General features: G+C 45.5%; 1 protein-coding gene and 1 pseudogene across 1 annotated transcript; one reads left to right on the forward strand and one right to left on the reverse strand.

Moving 5' to 3' along the window:
• Window positions 1-4,176: 4,176 nt before the first annotated feature.
• Window positions 4,177-4,956, forward strand: LOC123142330 (2'-deoxymugineic-acid 2'-dioxygenase-like; annotated as a pseudogene).
• A 1,823-nt stretch (window positions 4,957-6,779) lies between these two features.
• LOC123143114 (uncharacterized) lies at window positions 6,780-8,488 on the reverse strand. The gene has a single exon (XM_044561930.1). The coding sequence runs from the start codon at window positions 8,337-8,339 to the stop codon at window positions 7,179-7,181; it is 1,161 nt and encodes a 386-aa protein (XP_044417865.1). The 5' UTR covers window positions 8,340-8,488; the 3' UTR covers window positions 6,780-7,178.
• Window positions 8,489-19,642: the final 11,154 nt, after the last annotated feature.

The following is a 19,642-nucleotide window of genomic DNA, read 5'->3' on the forward strand; positions in this document are numbered from 1 at the left end:
GATCGGGTATTTATACAAGGAAGGAAGGAAGGAAGGGAGTTGACATTGGGATCAAGTTGCATCTTCTCTCTTGATCAGCTGATGGGTAAGAAAGAAAGACAGACAGACAGAAGAATGTATTATTGCATTCTGACGGAATCATGGCAGCAGCAACTGGGATTAAACAACGGGCGTGCAACGCAGTCGAGAGGGCGATCAAACCTCGCCGCCGCGCGCATCCCCGCGCCCTCGCCCCCTGGAACGGACCAAGGATCAGATCAGAATATGCACTGCCGCGGCCGTACGTGGCCAGACCCAGAATCCATCTGGCTGCCTCTGCTGGCGACTGCCCGACCTGCAGCTCCTGCAACATTGCAAGCAGTTTCTGTTTTCCTGCACTTTCAGTTCAGATCTCCTCTTAATTCGTACGTACTACTAACAGCAACTCGTCAGGAACTCGAGATTCCGTGCATGTGCTCCGTTTGCTTCTGGCAATTGCATGTGCTGATCTGTGTTGCTAGCTTAGCTGCAGCTTAATTAATTTAACTGCAGTGAGCTGATACGAACGAAGTCGACCATAGAATCTTCAGACCACCAGGTCGGCCATAGTTACAAAGCAACTCGACGAAGCACCCATCACGTACGTGCGTGCAGTCTTCTCCAACGGCCGCGGCTACGACCATGGTGGCATACGTACACACACACATTGCATTCCGGTCTTCCTCCAACCCAAGGGACGTGTACGTTGCACGCAGTCGATGCTCTGACTTCGAAACACACACACTTGGCTCGCAACTATGTCAACCTTGAAACTGACAGCATGTACGTACTACTTAGAAGGGGACAGGTAGTGACCTCACGTACATCTTATCTTCCGTACGTTGTTGTTTGCCTCTTGGCACAGTAATTATTTTAACGGTTTTGCTACGCCTCAGTCGACTGAGACTTGGTTATGTCTCAACCGACGCTATGTGCCTTTGATCTTGCATGGACATCGATGCAAAATTTTCTACTTAGTTTTTCTTTTCTCTTTCTTATATACTATGTCACTTGACCGAGACTTGGTTAAGTCTCAGTCGACTAAGACCTAGCCACACCCTTTAACTTATTTTAAATTTACATTACTAAGATTATTGATTTTGTTGGAAATAACCTAGCTGCATCTAGAGAGACGATGTGGGTGTTGTACTTTTTCTTTTCCGTTAAAGGGCATTTTCATTGATTCATAATGCCACATCAAGGGGATACAAATGAACAGGAGTCTAGGGCACACCCAACCAACAGGAAAAAAAATTAAAACGAGAATGACCCGTAGGAGTCAAGTATTGAAGAATGACCCACTGCAGCAAAAACATCAACAACTACAACCATCGTTGACAACACCCTAACGAGAAGGTTCACCGACTGTGGCCCTTCAGCAGGAAACTGTGCATGAACGTCGTCGACATGGGATCAAATCACAAAGGACAAATGATGGGTTTTCACCCCGAAAGAGAAAATCCAAGCAAAGTTTAGACAATGCCTTCAACAACAGAGCATAAACCACCACTACTAGGTACAACAAGTGAAGGCTAGACCTAAAGTTTTCACCCTTGAACTCAAGATCTGGTACTTGACGAGAACCATCAGAGACAAAGTCCCATGTGTTACCACTAACAACTTGCCATGCCCGAGTCACCATCAGAATCGTGGATCATGATGAAGTCCATAGGTCGGGAAGAATTTGTTGAGATGGCAGGTCCGCCATTGCAGACAAAACATCGAGTGTGCAGCCATCGGGAGGGGAAAAGGGGTTAGTCGTCGTCTGGACTTGTCTCATATGGTGCAACTTCTTATCATTTCAGATCACTAGCTAGTAGAGCTTCCATAAGCTATTTCAGACATTGCTACTTCATTTCAAATTTTAAACTTCAATTCTCTTTTTCGATTAGGAATGTTTCCTTTCCACGATGGATCTACTCATCAGGATTAATGTATAGCATTATTTGTTTGACGGTTGATTATGTTTATGCAGTGCAGCTTTTGTTTAATGCTTAGTTAAAAACTAGCAGCCTGAGTCTAACTAACATATTTAGAATAATGATATATACGGTCCGAATCATGTCTGTCCCTTTGAACTTATCAGGGCTGCCGGACTGTTCATATACTCTATATGATAACCTATATGTATGTAATGTATGATTGAGATTGTTCGTTGTTAAGTGTACTGATGATTGATTATACGAAGCAAATGGACTCTCTACACAGCTGGTTGCTTCTATATTTGGCCCATCAAAAGGTAGTGGTAGGTGTTGCTAAGTACAAGACCGTCCAAACAGTTGACTCTGCAAATGTTGTTGCAAAAAAAAGGCACAAGTTAGCTAGCCACCTACACATGCGTGCAGTGGTTGTCCTTGTACAGGTTCTGTCGCCATGATCCAAGTATGATATTAATCTCTAATCTACACATAGCTGATAAGTACAAGCTACACACACGAAGAAAGAACCCAACATAAACCAGATGAGCTAGTGTAGAGGACTAAATAATTGATCAACTTTCATTAAACAGGTTTGGTAACCAGGTTGGTGACACCAGCTTAACGCTGTCTTTGTAAGGTGGGTTTTCATAATTGCACTCAGTCTGACCATAGATAAATAGGAGAGTGGGCTGGCATTAGGGCTTGTTGAAAGGGTGGTTTGGCTTCTCCAGGGACAGAGGGATGTATTTGTTCCCCAACACATTATCCAATATATATGTTGTATTACTCCCGGATGTACAAATATATATACTGCCTCTGTTTTATTTACTATGCATATTAGCTCTGACGTAAGTCAAATTTTATAAAGTTTGACTAAGTTTATAAGAAACAATATGAACATTTGTACTTAAAAGTACATATGATGTGAAAATATAGTCGGTCATGAATTTAATGGTATTGATTTGGCATTATAACATGTTCTACAAATTGGTCAAAGTTTACAAAGTTTGACTTAATACGAAGTTAATATGCAGAGTAAATAAATTAGAGGGAGTACAAGAAAACTTAGCTGAGTGTTAGACCGCAGGAGGCAGGAAAAACTACTTCTAGATGTACATATAGACAACAAAGTTAAGCGAGTGTAACAAAGATGGTCTTGCCGCCGATCCCAATCATCTGAGTAATTTAGTTTTCTATTCAGATAATAAGATTTAAAAGGTGCTCGCACAACATGGTTCCAGATGTACTGAGATAAAACACTCATGTGGCAGCGTCACATAAAGCGTATGGTAAATCTTGTGAAGGTTGATAGAGTGAAAAATAGGGTCGTGGGGTGCTTGCAAACTTTGCAAGGTGTGAGGAGAGAACAGTTGCCCGGCTGCGATCAAGTCAGGATCAATAAATGGGCATGATCCTCCAGGATTGTAATATCCTGTTATCTACGTAATATATTCCCAGTGTAAATTTTAGGCAAATAATGAGCAAATTGTGAGCTAATTGATGAGTTTCGCGGGATGAAGCGCTTGCACCCGTAGGAACCGATGCGGAAGGAAGCAGTAGCTAGGTTTTTCACCGACTCAGCTAGGTATACATTCGCATAGTCAATTGCTTCTTTTCATTTTTTGAGAAGATCGCATAGTAAATTGCTGTACAAAAAGAGAAGTGAGGTGACGGCACTGACCACCATATGGGCTTTGGCCTTTGACATCAATGACGGATTCAAGTGCTGCTGGTCCAGCAACGTTATACTCACTCAGGTGAGGACGGGCCAGAAGAGGCCCATGAAAAATACGCAGCCACCCCTCAAACTCTAAAACAGGTTTTTTTTTTAGGCCCCTAAAATATGGCAAACCGGATAAATTTCCTCCGAATGGTTTTGGAGATAATTTGAGGTGGTATTGTCTTTAATCTTGCTGACTGTATACATGACTGGCCAGAGAAGTCCGTCGCCGTCCTCAAAGCCTACATGTTCAAGAACTTCCCCCGTCCGTAAGTTTGAATGAAAGGAACTTCTGCTTTGGATTTGGACAATTTGTAACGAGTCCGAGTCTGAAGGGGCTCGGAGCTTCTTACACTCAACTTGCTAGGATTTCAGCATTTTTGTGACTGAACATTAGTACTCGGTGAAAGCTTGAGATGATATTTGTGCTCGCCACTGAAAACTTGACATGACGACTAATCTGAACTTGTGTGGTCGCGTGGGCGGTGATGAACTTGTGTGGTGGCGTGGTCGGAGGCGATGCGTTCCTCTTTCCCGGTTCCGAGCAGGGAAGGGGCCCCTCTCCTGCCAGCCCCCTCCGGTTGCTCCTCCCCAGTCGCCGTGGAAGCTGCTACTGCTGCGCGGCGGCCGGCGCTCCCCTGGGTCTTGGCTTCTGACGTGAGAACCGGACAAGACACCTGCTGCTGCTGCTGCTGCTGCTGCGCGGCTGGTGCTCCCAGCCTCATCGAGTATTGTGCGGCAGTGCAGGAGCTGACCATCCTCTGTCTGATCGCCGAGGGGCTGGGCCTCGACGGCGGCTTCTTCGCCGGCGACCTCAGCGGCGGCGACACGCACATGAGCATCAACTACTACCCGCCGTGCCCGGACCCAACCGTCACGATGGGCCTATTCGCGCACTGCGACCGCCACCTCCTCACCGTGCTTTCCCAGGCAGACATCGCTGGGCTACAGGCAAGGCACGGTGAAAGGTGGCTCCTCGTCCACCCCATCCCCGGCGCATTCGTCGTCAACTTTGGCCACCAGATGGAGATGGTCACCAACGGGGTGCTGGCCAGTGTGGAGCACCTCGCCGTCACCAACTCCGCTGTGGCGAGGATGTCGATGGCCACACACGTGAACCCCACCGGCCACACACGTGAACCCCACCGACGGGTGCCGCATCAGACCGGCGCCAGAAATGAGGCGATGAATCCGGCCAAGTACAGGGAATTTGCTTTCAGCGAATTCATGGAGGCATATGATGCGGCCGATGCCAGCAGGGAGGAAGTGCTCCAGTCCTTCAAGATCAACCATGACTAGCTCGATGATGAGCGACACACTGCATGATTCTGCTGCTTGCATGCAGAGCGCACGAAATAAAGAGAGAAGGGGAATAAAATTTTGTTGGTCTGTGTGTGGGTTCTGTTTATTTGTGTTCGGATCAGTTTATGGAACCTCCTGAGTTTGGAACTTTGTACCCCTAAATGTACTGTCTACTTAATAAATTCAAAAGAGACTACATCCTGTAAAACAATGAATGTTGATACTAATTTAAATTACCATCCCACAGTACTAATTAATCAACTGATATTGCCAGTAACTCCATCCAGGTGCCAAAGTAAACCACATTTTAGATTTTTTTTAATCAACCAAAAATACATCAGCTACTGCACTGTCGTGCCTAACAAAAACAGTTATGCATGCATAGTTTATAAATTTGATTTTGTGTTTCGAAGAAGAGTGTCCATTGCAATGTAAACCTGGAAACACAACTCACCTCAAGTGCAGCATATATCGGGACACCTACTTCTTCAGTCAAGTGCAGTAAAAGACCGTTTGTAGAACCTGTTTACTCAGAATTGAACATTAGAGACAATATTATGCTCTACTATGGTTGTACAGGATCACTATGAACCTCCCTACCATTTGAGTAAGCTGAACCTTGGCTTCAAATACTGACATCACCAATTAAAATTCGGATAAAAAGTAAGGTCCTAGAACTCAACAAATAATGCATATTTAAGTGGAGGAAGCTCTCCAAGTTTGTGTCCAGGGTTATCTATCTCCACGTCTACATAAGTAAGATCATGCAAATAGCTAAACTCTGCTCTTCAAAGATACCGCCCTCCAACATTTCAGTAGTTTGGTAAAGAAGTAATCATACATATGACTTCTACATCTTCCATGCTTCTAAATGAAGGTCAAAATAGAATGAAGCACACAGCATCGGCATGATAATTATAAAAGGAAAGTTTCATGAAGGTTTTCCTGAAATGCATAGATTAGCCAGTTGGGCTGTTAGGCTGTTATACATGGTTCAACAAACCTACTGTCATGTACCCCTGCTTCATCTTCCATGCATGGCTTTTGTACTGTGACCCTGGATTAAAACAGAACCACATAAAACAGAGGCAAAATATAACCATAACAATATCAATTCTCCACATGACATGGTTTTCAGTAGTTTGCAAACTATTAGATGAAAAACTCTGCAATTATGCAGCTATAAAGAGCTAACTACAAGGCATGAAATTAACTAATAAAATGAAGCAATGAGTGAAATAGAAAGCAAGTGCAGAACTTCACTAAGGAAATCAACAAATGACTGGAAGAAGCATATCTGAGTAACAGTTTCACATTGGCTAGTTTTGCTGCCGAAACATATGTATGTGGTTTTGTGAATGGATATGGTTTCACATATGCAATTACTGAATAGTAGACAGAAAAGAACAAAGAACTTTTTCCTTGGTCCAAGCTGTAGCTTGCAGTTGCCAATTCTCATATTCTTTTCTTCTTCACCTTCCCTCAACAAATATAAATCCATCCTTCATTGGATTTGCTTGTCATTGATGCGACCTCCATCGACCATCAGTTTAGTTCCAATGACCACTGACAGATGTATATGATAAGGCTAATTTATCTGTAGGTCATGCTTTAGTCATAGATAGGTTACGTTTTCGAATTTGAAAATTCACAGCTAAAATAAGGTCAACTATGGTATTTAGAAACAAATACAATAGATTCTCAGGGAAAATGGTAAACAAATCAAAAGGCAAAAGACAGACACCCATTAGAAATTTATTTCCAAGTATAATCTCAATATTAAACAAACATAGGAGTACAATGGAACCTAAAAGAGAATCACATGGAACATGCATGATAGATAAATTTTGGCATGAAAGCAGATCATACTGATACATTTAGGTGGAAAACGATACAGCAATATTCTTCTGTTTTCTGGTTTTCATGATCTTCCATGGAATCCAGAAGCACAAATTATCCATGGACTTCTCATTTTCAGATATCTTCTCTAAGGAATGACAACATCGACATACCAGTGTTAAGGAATAAAATTATCAGTTTCATAGGAGTTAGCATTCAGCAATGACCAAACCGGCGGCATGTAACAGGCATACTACAGGAAAATAACCAACATCTAGTTTGGCAAAGAACATCAAAACAGGAACTACCAGCTTACTACGGAGAGTGAAAACTTTGTTGCGCCATACACAAGCAACCAATTTCCATAGCCCTTTTTTGGTTCAGGTAAATCTGAAATTACTTGGCATTTCCCCTCTGCAAGCTGCCGCATAGTCTTCAGCAAGGTGTGGTGCAGATTCCTTGTAAGGCCATATGCACTTCTTCATGAAATACTTCTCAGGCCTAGTGACTGCAGTATAGAAGCTCCAGTCGCGATCGAGCAATCTGTTTTCCTTGAGGAACTTTAGAACATAGCACCGGGGCTTGATCCGGCCCTCCAGGCTATAATAGAGGATTACGGGCCGATGAGCAATGTACCCCGGTTCCAAGCCCACCTCAAAGACAAGGAACTCGAAGCTGCGCTGCAGGATGTCCTTTGACCTCTTGAGCAGCATTGGAGCCATAGACAAAGCAACGACCACCTCACCATCCGACCAACTGAACGTCTTCTTCAGGTGGTCCACTTTGGCGGCGATCTTCTCCTCGCTGAGGAATGCGACAGCCTGTAGCGCAACCTTGAACATCCCCGAGCCACGGGGCACGCCCAGACCTTCGGCGCGCACCACCATTGCCTGGACGCGTTCCAGTTTGTTGCCGAGCATCCTCGGCTCAGAGATACACAGCTTGGTAATATCGCAATCGCCTAGCCCGCATTCCCGCAGGAACATGACATTGGGCTTGACCACCTTGTCAAGGTCCGATGAGAGAAGGTAGCATGCGCGCTGGGACGCCCGGAGGAAGCTGTGGAAGGAGCCGAAGAGGGGCAGGTAGTACTCCAGCTTGGGGACTATGGATCTGCGGCGGAAGCGGCTGTGGACAAGCGAGACGAGGCGGGCGATCTCAGGGCGCGACAGACCGAGGCCGGCGAGCCCGTCGACGACGGGGGCCAATGTTCTCTCCACGCCGGCGCAGAGGAACTGCGGGTCTTTGGCGACGACGGCGGCGGCATCGGCGCCGGAGAGGCCGAGGCCGGCGAGGAAGGCGAGGACGTTGTCGGGATTGGCGGGGGAGTTGAGGTGGGAGAGCTTCTTGGAGGCCTTGAGGGCTTGGGGCCGGGTGAGGCCGCAGGTGCCGACGAGGTAGTCCTCAACGGCGAATCCTTGGCTCGGGGAAATGGGGGCAGCGGCTGCCGCGGCGGAGAGGAGCCGGTGGAGAGGGGAGATGGCAGAGGTGGAGGAGGAGGAGCGGATATGGGGCACGATGCGGTGCCGGAGATGGAGCATGGCGGCGGCAGCGACGGCGGCGGCGGCGGCGGCGAGGAAGATATTTCCGATGGGAATTGCAAGTTTGCGACGGCGAGAGCGTGTCTGTGGTGTAGGTCAATAGTGAGTGCGTGTGGGCTGGGCCGATGTTTCCTACGATGCAACTTTTGGTCTCTCGTGGGCCTTACAACTTCGTGAGTTTTTTTGGCGTCCCCTCTCTCTCAATTTTGACCTCTCGTATCGCTGCCCGGCCTTGGCTCTGCCGATCTGAAGAGGGTTTTGGGGCCGAATAAGTTTTTTTTTTAAGGAAAGCCTCATGGCACTTCATTTAGATTGTGGCAGTGTTACATCGCTGAGTACATGAGAAGGTAAAAAACTGGGAGCAACATCTGCCCAAACAAAACTTGACTTAACATCATAAGAGTACCTAGCAGAAAATGTGCCAATCCATTAGCTTCCCTTGGACAATGCTTGAAACAAATTCCAGGAATTTCATGAGCAATATGAAAACAGTCCGCAAGTATTGCTGCATTGGGACCCAAAATCTCAATTTTTCCAGTGCATGCTTCAATCAGTTCTAGACAATCTGATTCGACTATCACCTTGGTGCACCCAATCTCTGAAAGAAGCTTCAAACCTCGCAACAACGTCAAAGTTTCAGCAGTTTGGGCATTAAGGACATGGTCAATTAGCTCGGAAGCTCCTGCAATAGTATCCCCTCGAGAGTTTCCAAGCACCGCAGCAACTGAACCTGTTCCATCATCAAAGAAACTTGAGTCAGTATTCAGCTTATACGAACCTGGAGCAGGTTTCTGCCAAGTAAGCTCTTGTTCCTTTTGTATCATCCGGGGGGCACGGTTAGCAGCAATGGCATTTATAGCAAAGGCTGAACTAGGTGCGGGTTTAACTCTTTCTCCTTTTACTGCTTCTCTGCGCTCCCACCATATATACCATGCACCGACAACAATTGTTTCTTGCAGACCAAGGTGGCCTAGAACCAGGGATTTCCTTGATGGGCTACGAAGTATATCTTCAAGCACCACTGACCCTGATCGATCACACTTCAAAGCATTGGAAATTACCTCATCTAGCCCCAAAGATTTCCACACTTCCTTTGCTCGTTTACAGGTAAAAATCAGATGCTTTATATCCTCCGGACCGACTTTACAGATTGGGCATTGTGGCGATACCTTTATGTGTCTGTTACTCAAAATACAGACTCCTGGAATGATTCCATGCAAGGCTCGCCAAGCGAAAATCTTAATTTTGCTCGGTATGTGCAACTTCCACAATATCTCCCATACCGGATTTGTCATTGAAGATTCTGGGGAGTCCTTTCTGAATCGAGGTCCGAACTGATGCTCCCACTCAATGTAATATGCTGACCTGACAGAAAAACTAAAGGATTATGTTGCACTCCATGCCACAAAGTCTTCTGTCAAGTGTTCAGATAGAGGTATCTTTAGAATTCTCTCTGCATCAATATCAAGGAATATACATCTAATTAGCATCTCGTCCCATGTCCCTATAACCGGATCAATGAGGTCGTTTACTTTATCAACCAAACTATTACCTCTACTTGTGAGGACTTTCCTTGTTGGACTACACTGCACCCAATGATCATTCCAGATATCTATTTGCACGCCAGTGCCAACTCTCCAAATGTGTCCTCTTTTAAAAGTTTGGAGACCCGAGACAATACTTTGCCATGTGAATGAAGACCCCTTCTTCACTCCTGCTTTAAGCAAATTACCGTCTGGATAGTATTTTGCATGAAGAACCTTTGCACACAGAGTATCCGGATGGGTTAACAATCTCCAACTCTGTTTTGCAAGCAAGGCCAAGTTAAAAGCATGAAGGTCTCGGAAACCCATACCTCCTTTACTTTTTGGTATACACATTCTCCACCATGCAAACCAATGCATCCTCTTTTGTTCCTCGGTGTCTCCCCACCAAAAGCTCGATATGGCATCGGTTATTTCTTTGCATATCTTTTTTGGAATTTTAAACTCAGACATAGCAAACACTGGTATCGATTGGGGCCAAATAAGTAAATTTATCGGAATCGGTATGTAACGATGAAGCATCTACAAATTTATCTGAACTGTATGTACCGATGAAGCATCCGCCATCCATTTCAACTTTAAGATGCACACTGTCCTTTGACTAATAAATTAAGAAATCTTTTGTGAACTGAAATACATCTCTATAATAGTTTGACACCACCTGACCAATACGTGAACATGCTCCACGACCTTTCCATTTAGTCATACATGTGTACTCCCAGAACACTCAACCTATAGCACTAACATTTTTTACTTTCTTGTTACCTATTAAATGATTGATATCTTCAAATAAATGTTTTATTTTAAATCATTTCTGTGACGCCCCCGATTCAATCGTACACTAATCATGCATGCAAACGTGTACGATCAAGATCAGGGACCCACGGAAAGATATCACAACACAACTCTAAAATCATAAATAATTCATACAAGCATCATAATACAAGCCAGGGGCCTCGAGGGCTCGAATACAAGTGCTCGATCATAGACGAGTCAGCGGAAGCAACAATATCTGAGTACAGACATAAATTAAACAAGTTTGCCTTAAGAAGGCTAGCACAAACTGGGATACAGATCGAAAGAGGCGCATGCCTCCTGCCTGGGATCCTCCTAACTACTCCTGGTCGTCGTCAGCGGCCTGCACGTAGTAGTAGGCACCTCCGGTGTAATAGGAGTCGTCGTCGACGGTGGCGTCTGGCTCCTGGGCTCCGGCATCTGGTTGCGACAACCAGGTAGAAGGGAAAGGGGGAAAAGAGGGAGAAAAGCAACCGTGAGTACTCATCCAAAGTACTCGCAAGCAAGGAGCTACACTACATATGCATGGGTAAATGTGTAAAGGGCCATATCGGTGGACTGAACTGCAGAATGCCAGAATAAGAGGGGGATAGCTAATCCTGTCGAAGACTACGCTTCAGGCCACCTCCATCTTGCAGCATGTAGAAGAGGGTAGATGGTAAGTTCACCAAGTAGCATTGGGTAGCATAAACCTACCCGATGATCCCCTCCTCGTCGCCCTGTTAGAGAGTGATCAATGGGTTATATCTGGCACTTGGAAGGGTGTGTTTTATTAAGTATCCAGTTCTAGTTGTCATAAGGTCAAGGTACAACTCCAAGTCGTCCTATTACCAAAGATCACGGCTATTCGAATAGATAAACTTCCCTGCAGGGGTGCACCACATTACCCGACACGCTCGATCCCCTTTGGCCGGACACACTTTCCTGCGTCATGCCCGGCCTCGGAAGATCAACACGTCGCAGCCCTACCTAGGCTCAACAGAGAGGTCAGCACGCCGGTCTAAATCCTATGGCGCAGGGGTCTGGGCCCATCGCCCATTGCACACCTGCATGTTGCGAGGGTGGCCGAAAGCAGACCTAGCCTAGCAGGCGTTCCAGTCCAATCAGGCGCGCGCCGCTCAGTCGCTAACGTCAAAAAGAGCTTCGGCTGATACCACGACGTCGGTTGCCCATATCTTGTCCCACGTGGCGGTTAGTGCGTATAAGGTCAACGACCCAACTCAGATCAAATACCAAGATCTCGTTAAGCGTGTTATTAAAGTAACCGCGAACGCCGACCAGGGCCATGCCCACCTCTCTCCTAGGTGGTCTCAACCTGCCCTGTCGCTCCTCCACAAAGATCCACTCAGAGGGCCGTTGGGACAAAGGTCCTTTCAGCCCCCAATCCATGAATTACTCGCGGGTGCTCCATGAGCCGACCCGACTTTAGTCACCACATGTATCATGTATAAAGTATATAGTATATACCCGTGATCACCTCCCTAGTGATCACGGCCCGATAGTATAGCATGGCAGACGGACAAGAATGTAGGGCCACTGATGAAACACTAGCATCCTATACTAAGCATGTAGGATTGCAGGTAAAGGTAACAACAGTAGTAGCAAGGACAGGCTATGCATCAGGATAGGATTAACGAAAAGCAGTAACATGCTACACTACTCTAATGCAAGCAGTATAGAGAAGAATAGGCGATATCTGGTGATCAAGGGGGGGGGGGGGCTTGCCTGGAAGCTCAGCCGTGAAGGAGGGGTCGTCAACACCGTAGTCGTACTGGGTAGCAGCGGCGTCGGTCTCGATGTCTAACGAGAGAAGAGGAGGAAGAAACAATAAATATAATGCAAACATAAGCACGACGGTGCATGACAAGACAATGCGCGGTGCTAGGTGTGCCCTAACGCGGTAGGAGGTGATACCGACGAAGGGGGGAAACATCCGGGAAAGTATCCCCGGTGTTTCGCGTTTTCGGACAAACGAACCGGAGGTGAAATGTTGCAGGTTCGCTATGCTAGGTATGTGTGGCGGGCGAACGGGCTGCGTATTCGGATTCGTCTCGTCGTTCTGAGCAACTTTCATGTATAAAACTTTTTCATCCGAGTTACGGTTTATTTTCTATGATTTATCAAAGTTTTAGGCATTTTTGAAATTTATTTAATTACTTAAACTGAACATTATCCAGAACAGTGAAAGGTGATGTCAGCATGACATCACCATGACATCAGCAGGTCAAACCCAGCTGACCAGAGTCAAACCTGGCATGTGGGTCCAGCGAGACCCACCTGTCATCCTCTATTTAGGTTAATTAGGGTTTAGCTAATCTAATTACTGTTTAATCAAACTAACTAGTTAATTAGATTAATTAAGTAGAACACAAAGTAGTTGTGGGCGTTGATTTTGTCAATTTACTTGCCGTTACTAGTCTTATCTTGATTCGGCGGCATCGTGGGATGAAGCGGCCCGGACCGACCTTACACGTAGACTTACGTGAGACAGGTTCCACCGACTGACATGCACTAGTTGCATAACGTGGCTAGCGGGTGTCTGTCTCTCCCACTTTAGTCGGATCGGATTCGATGAAAAGGGTCCTTATGAAGGGTAAATAGAAATTGGCATATCACGTTGTGGCTTTTGCGTAGGTAAGAAACGTTCTTGCTACAATCCCATAGCAGCCACGTAAAACATGCAACAACAATTAGAGGACGTCTAACTTGTTTTTGCAGGGTATGCTATGTGATGTGATATGGCCAAAAGGATGTGATGAATGATATATGTGATGTATGAGATTGATCATGTTCTTGTAATAGGAATCACGACTTGCATGTCGATGAGTATGACAACCGGCAGGAGCCATAGGAGTTGTCTTAATTTATTGTATGACTTGCGTGTCAATGAAAACGCCATGTAATTACTTTACTTTATTGCTAACCGTTAGCCATAGTAGTAGAAGTAATAGTTGGCGAGACAACTTCATGAAGACACGATGATGGAGATCATGATGATGGAGATCATGATGATGGAGATCATGGTGTCATGCCGGTGACGAAGGTGATCATGCCGCGCCTCGAAGATGGAGTTCAAAGGTGCAAGATGATATTGGCCATATCACGTCACTTTATGATTTGCATGTGATGTTTATCATGTTTACATCTTATTTGCTTAGAACGACGGTAGCATAAATAAGATGATCCCTCACTAAAATTTCAAGAGACGTGTTCCCCCTAACTGTGCACCGTTGCGAAGGTTCGTTGTTTCGAAGCACCACGTGATGATCGGGTGTGATAGATTCTAACGTTCGAATACAACGGGTGTTGACGAGCCTAGCATGTACAGACATGGCCTCGGAACACATGCGAAACACTTAGGTTGACTTGACGAGCCTAGCATGTACAGACATGGCCTCGGAACACAAGAGATCGAAAGGTCGAACATGAGTCGTATAATAGATGCGATCAACATGGAGATGTTCACCGATGATGACTAGTCCGTATCACGTGATGATCGGACACGGCCTAGTTTGACTCGGATCATGTATCACTTAGATGACTAGAGGGATGTCTATCTGAGTGGGAGTTCATTAATCAGATGAACTTAATTATCATGAACATAGTCAAAAGGTCTTTGCAAATTATGTCATAGCTTACGATTTAGTTCTACTGTTTAAGATATGTTCCTAGAGAAAATTTAGTTGAAAGTTGATAGTAGCAATTATGCGGACTGGGTCTGTAAACTGAGGATTGTCCTCAATGCTGCACAGAAGGCTTATGTCCATAATGCACCGCTCGGTGTGCTAAACCTCAGCGTCGTCTGTAGATGTTGCGAAACATCTGGCATACACGTTTTGATGACTATGTGATAGTTCAGTGCGTAATGCTAACGGTTTGGAATTGTGGCACCAAAGACGTTTTGAAACGTCACAGAACATATGAGATGTTCCGAAGACTGAAATTGGGATTTCAGACTAGTGCCCACGTCAAGAGGTGAAAGATCGTGGATGTCGCCTAGAGGGGGGGTGAATAGGCGCTTTAAAATAATTATGGTTTAGGCTTGAACAAATGCGGAATAAACCTAGCGGTTAATTTGACAAGCACAAAACCTACAACAACTAGGCTCACCTATGTGCACCAACAACTTATGCTAAGCAAGATAAACAACTAAGTGATAGCAAGATATATGACAAGAAACAATATGGCTATCACAAAGTAAAGTGCATAAGTTAAGGGTTCGGGTAAGAGATAACCGAGACACGCGGAGACGACGATGTATCCCGAAGTTCACACCCTTGCGGATGCTAATCTCCGTTTGGAGCGGTGTGGAGGCACAATGCTCCCCAAGAAGCCACTAGGGCCACCGTAATCTCCTCACGCCCTCGCACAATGCAAGATGCCGTGATTCCACTAAGGGACCCTTGAGGGCGGTCACCGAACCCGTACAAATGGCAACCCTTGGGGGCGGTCACCGAACCCGTACACTTTGGCAACCCTTGGGGGCGGTCACCGGAACCCGTCAAATTGCTCGGGGCGATCTCCACAGCCTAATTGGAGACCCCGACGCTTGCCCGGAGCTTTACACCACAATGATTGAGCTCCGAACACCACCAACCGTCTAGGGCGCCCAAGCACCCAAGAGGAACGAGATCAAGGGCACCAAGCACCCAAGAGTAATAAGCTTCTCAACTTGTAACTTCCACGTATCACCGTGGAGAACTCAAACCGATGCACCAAATGCAATGGCAAGGGCACACGGAGTGCCCAAGTCCTTCTCTCTCAAATCCCACCGAAGCAACTAATGCTAGGGAGGAAAATGAGAGGAAGAACAAGAAGGAGAACACCAAGAACTCCAAGATCTAGATCCAATGGGTTCCCCTCACATAGAGGAGAAAGTGATTGGTGGAAATGTGGATCTAGATCTCCTCTCTCTTTTCCCTCAAAAACTAGCAAGAATCCATGGAGGGATTGAGAGTTAGCAAGCTCGAAGAAGGTCAACGATGGGGGAAGAACACGAGCTCAAGAGATAAAGTAGAATGGGGAAGAAGACCCCCTTATATAGCGGGGGAACAATCCAACCGTTACCCCCACTTCAGTCCCGCAGAGAGCGGTACTACCGCTTGCCCCTATAAGCGGTACTACCGCTTACCCCTATAAGCGGTACTACCGCTCCCCCTCGCGGTACTGCCACTGGGCCCAGAGCGGTACTACCGCATACGAGCGATACTACCGCATACAAGCGGTACAACGGCCCCCACTGCCGTGGCCAGTACCGTAAAACCCGACACGAAAAAGACCCCTCGAATCGAGGCGGTACTAGCACGAGACCGCAGCGGTACTACGGCTGGGGGCTACCAGCGGTACTACCGCTCTGGAGCGGTACTACCGCTTGTAGCACCCAAGCGGTACTACCGCTCCGGCTCGCGTACTACCGCTGGGACCAAAACTGCCATAACTTCTGCATATGAGCCTTATAGTAAGAAGAGGCAGGGGAGGTATGCCAACAAATAGAGGAGTGAAACCTCCAACCGAGAAGAACCGGCATAACCTCCAACATCGAAAACATCATAGAAGATGTGAGTGAACTCCGTTTTCGATGAACTCGAGCTTGTCATCAAGATGACCATGAGCTCCAAAACTCACAAAGAGAGGAAGCAAACAAGAACCAAGAAAGATGATGCAAGGATGCAATGGTTTGAGCTCTCTACGAATGATACGATCAAGCTACTCATCGAGAGCCCCCCTTGATAGTACGGCAATCGATCCTATAACCCGGTCTCCCAACTACCATCATGAGACCGGTAAAATAGAAAACCTATCAAGGGCAAACCTTTGCCTTGCACATGGTCCACTTGAGCTAGATGATGACGATCTTGACTCCCTCAAGTTGGACCACCTTTCTTGGTTGCGTTGGCTCGATGAAGACTAGTTGATTGCTCCCCCATACTCCACTATGGGTGAGCCACTCTTCCGCACATCTTCACAAGTCCATTATCACCACAATGGACGGCAAGCTTCAAGCATTTGATCTCTTCATGATGCTTCACTTGAACTTGCACACCGCAACATCTTCACAAGTCCATTGTCACCACAATGGACGGCAAGCTTCAAGCATTTGATCTCTTCACGATGCTTCACTTGAACTTGCACACCGCAACCTAACCCCACAAAGAACTCTCACGAAGATCATGGGTTAGTACACAAAGCGTAATTGACAATGCTTACCACACCATGGGATCGCTTGATCCCTCTCGGGACATCTTCTACGCTTTGTGAGTTGATCAAGTTGATTCACTCTCGACTTAGTCTTGATCAACCATGAATCTTTCCAACTCTCTTCATTTGGATGATGTCTTGAAGGTAAACATGAATGATCACACAATATTCTTCTTCAAGACATGCTTGCAATAAGCTCAACTCCCACATGACCAATCTTTGGATAATTCCTTAATAACACCTTGGTCACCACATAAACTCCTTGAAACCAACACATGGACTTCAAGAAATGCCTATGGACAAATCCTTCAAATATAACTCAAGGCCACCATTAGTCCATAGAGATTGTCATCAATTACCAAAACCAAACATGGGGGCACCGCATGTTCTTTCAAGAGGTATGAGACCCCTGACAAGTTTCTTAAGCCTGCAAACTAAGGGAGAAAAGCTCAATCGTTGAGCATGTGCTCAGATTGTATGAGTACCACAATCGCTTGAATCGAGTGGGAGTTAATCTTCCAGATGAGATAGTGATGGTTCTCCATAGTCACTGCCACCAAGCTATTAGAGCTTCGTGATGAACTATAACATATCAGGGATAGATATGATGATCCTTGAGCAACTCGCGATGTTTGACACCGCAAAAGTAGAAATCAAGAAGGAGCATCAATTGTTGATGGTTAGTAAAACCACTAGTTTCTAGAAGGGCAAGGGCAAAAGGGATACTTCATGAAACAACAAATCATTTGCTGCTCTAGTGAAGAATCCAAGGTTGAACCCAAACCCGAGACTAAGTGCTTCTGTAATGAGGGGAACGGTCACTGAAGCAGAACTACCCTAGATACTTGGTAGATGAGAAGGCAGGCAAGGTCGACAGAAGTATATTGGATATACATTATATGAATGTGTACTTTACTAGTACTCCTAGCAACACCAGGGTATTAGATACCGGTTCGGTTGCTAAGTGTTAGTAACTCGAAATAAAAGCTGCGGAATAAACGGAGACTAGCTAAAGGTGAGATGACGATATGTGTTGGAAGTGTTTCCAAGGTTGATGTGATCAAGCATCGCATGCTCCCTCTACAATCGAGATTGGTGTTAAACCTAAGTAATTGTTATTTGGTGTTTGCGTTGAGCATAAACATGATTGGATTATGTTTATCGCAATACGGTTATTCATTTAAGGAGAATAATGGTTACTCTGTTTATTTGAATAATACCTTCAATGGTCTTGCACCTAAAATGAATCTCGATCGCAGTGATACACATGTTCGTGCCAAAAGATATAAAATAGTGATGATAGTACCACATACTTGTGGCACTGCCATTTGAGTCATATTGGTATAGAACGCATGAAGAAGCTCCATGTAGATAGATCTTTGGACTCATTCGTTTTTGAAAAGATTGAGACATGCGAATCATGTCTATTGGTATATATGCATGAAGAAACTCCATGCAGATGGATCGTTTGGACTCACTTGATTTTGAATCACTTGAGACATGCAAATAATACCACATGGGCAAGATGACTGAAAGGCCTCGTTTTCAGTTAGATGGAACAAGAGAGCAACTTGTTGGAAGTAATACATTTGATGTGTGCAGTCCAATGAGTGCTGAGGCACGCAGTGGATATCGATATGTTCTTACTTCACAGATGATTTGAGTAGATGCTGAGAATATTTACTTGATGAAACACAAGTCTGAATTATTGAAAGGTTCAAGTAATTTCAGAGTGAAGTTGAAGATCGTCGTGACAAGAGGATAAAATGTCTATGATATGATCATAGAGATATCTGAGTTACGAGTTTGGCACACAATTAAGACATTGCGGAAAGTGTTTCACAATTAATACCGCCTGGAACACCACAATGTGATGGTGTGTCCGTGTTGGAAATATGCCCTAGAGGCAATAATAAATGGTTATTATTATATTTCTGTGTTCATGATAATAGTCTATTATTCGTACTATAATTGTATTGTCCGGAAATCGTAATACATGTGTGAATACATAGACCACAACCTGTCCCTAGTAAGCCTCTAGTTGACTAGCTCGTTGATCAACAGATAGTCATGGTTTCCTGACTATGGACATTGGATGTCATTGATAACGGGATCACATCATTAGGAGAATGATGTGATGGACAAGACCCAATCCTAAGCATAGCATAAAAGATCGTGTAGTTTCGTTTGCTAGAGCTTTTCCAATGTCAAGTATCTTTTCCTTAGACCATGAGATCGTGCAACTCCCGGATACCGTAGGAGTGCTTTGGGTGTGCCAAACGTCACAACGTAAATGGGTGACTATAAAGGTGCATTACGGGTATCTCCGAAAGTGTCTGTTGGGTTGGCACGGATCGAGACTGGGATTTGTCACTCCGTGTAACGGAGAGGTATCTCTGGGCCCACTCGGTAATGCATCATCATAATGAGCTCAATGTGACTAAGGCGTTAGTCACGGGATCATGCATTGCGGTACGAGTAAAGAGACTTGCCGGTAACGAGATTGAACTAGGTATTGGGATACCGACGATCGAATCTCGGGCAAGTAACATACCGTTTGACAAAGGGAATTGCATACGGATTGATTGAATCCTCGACACCGTGGTTCATCCGATGATATCATCGTGGAACATGTGGGAGCCAACATGGGTATCCAGATCCCGCTGTTGGTTATTGACCGGAGAGGCGTCTCGGTCATGTCTGCATGTCTCCCGAACCCGTAGGGTCTACACACTTAAGGTCCGGTGACGCTAGGGTTGTAGAGAT

This window comes from Triticum aestivum, chromosome 6D (genome assembly GCF_018294505.1).
Source record: "Triticum aestivum cultivar Chinese Spring chromosome 6D, IWGSC CS RefSeq v2.1, whole genome shotgun sequence".
Taxonomy (NCBI): Eukaryota; Viridiplantae; Streptophyta; class Magnoliopsida; order Poales; family Poaceae; genus Triticum; species Triticum aestivum.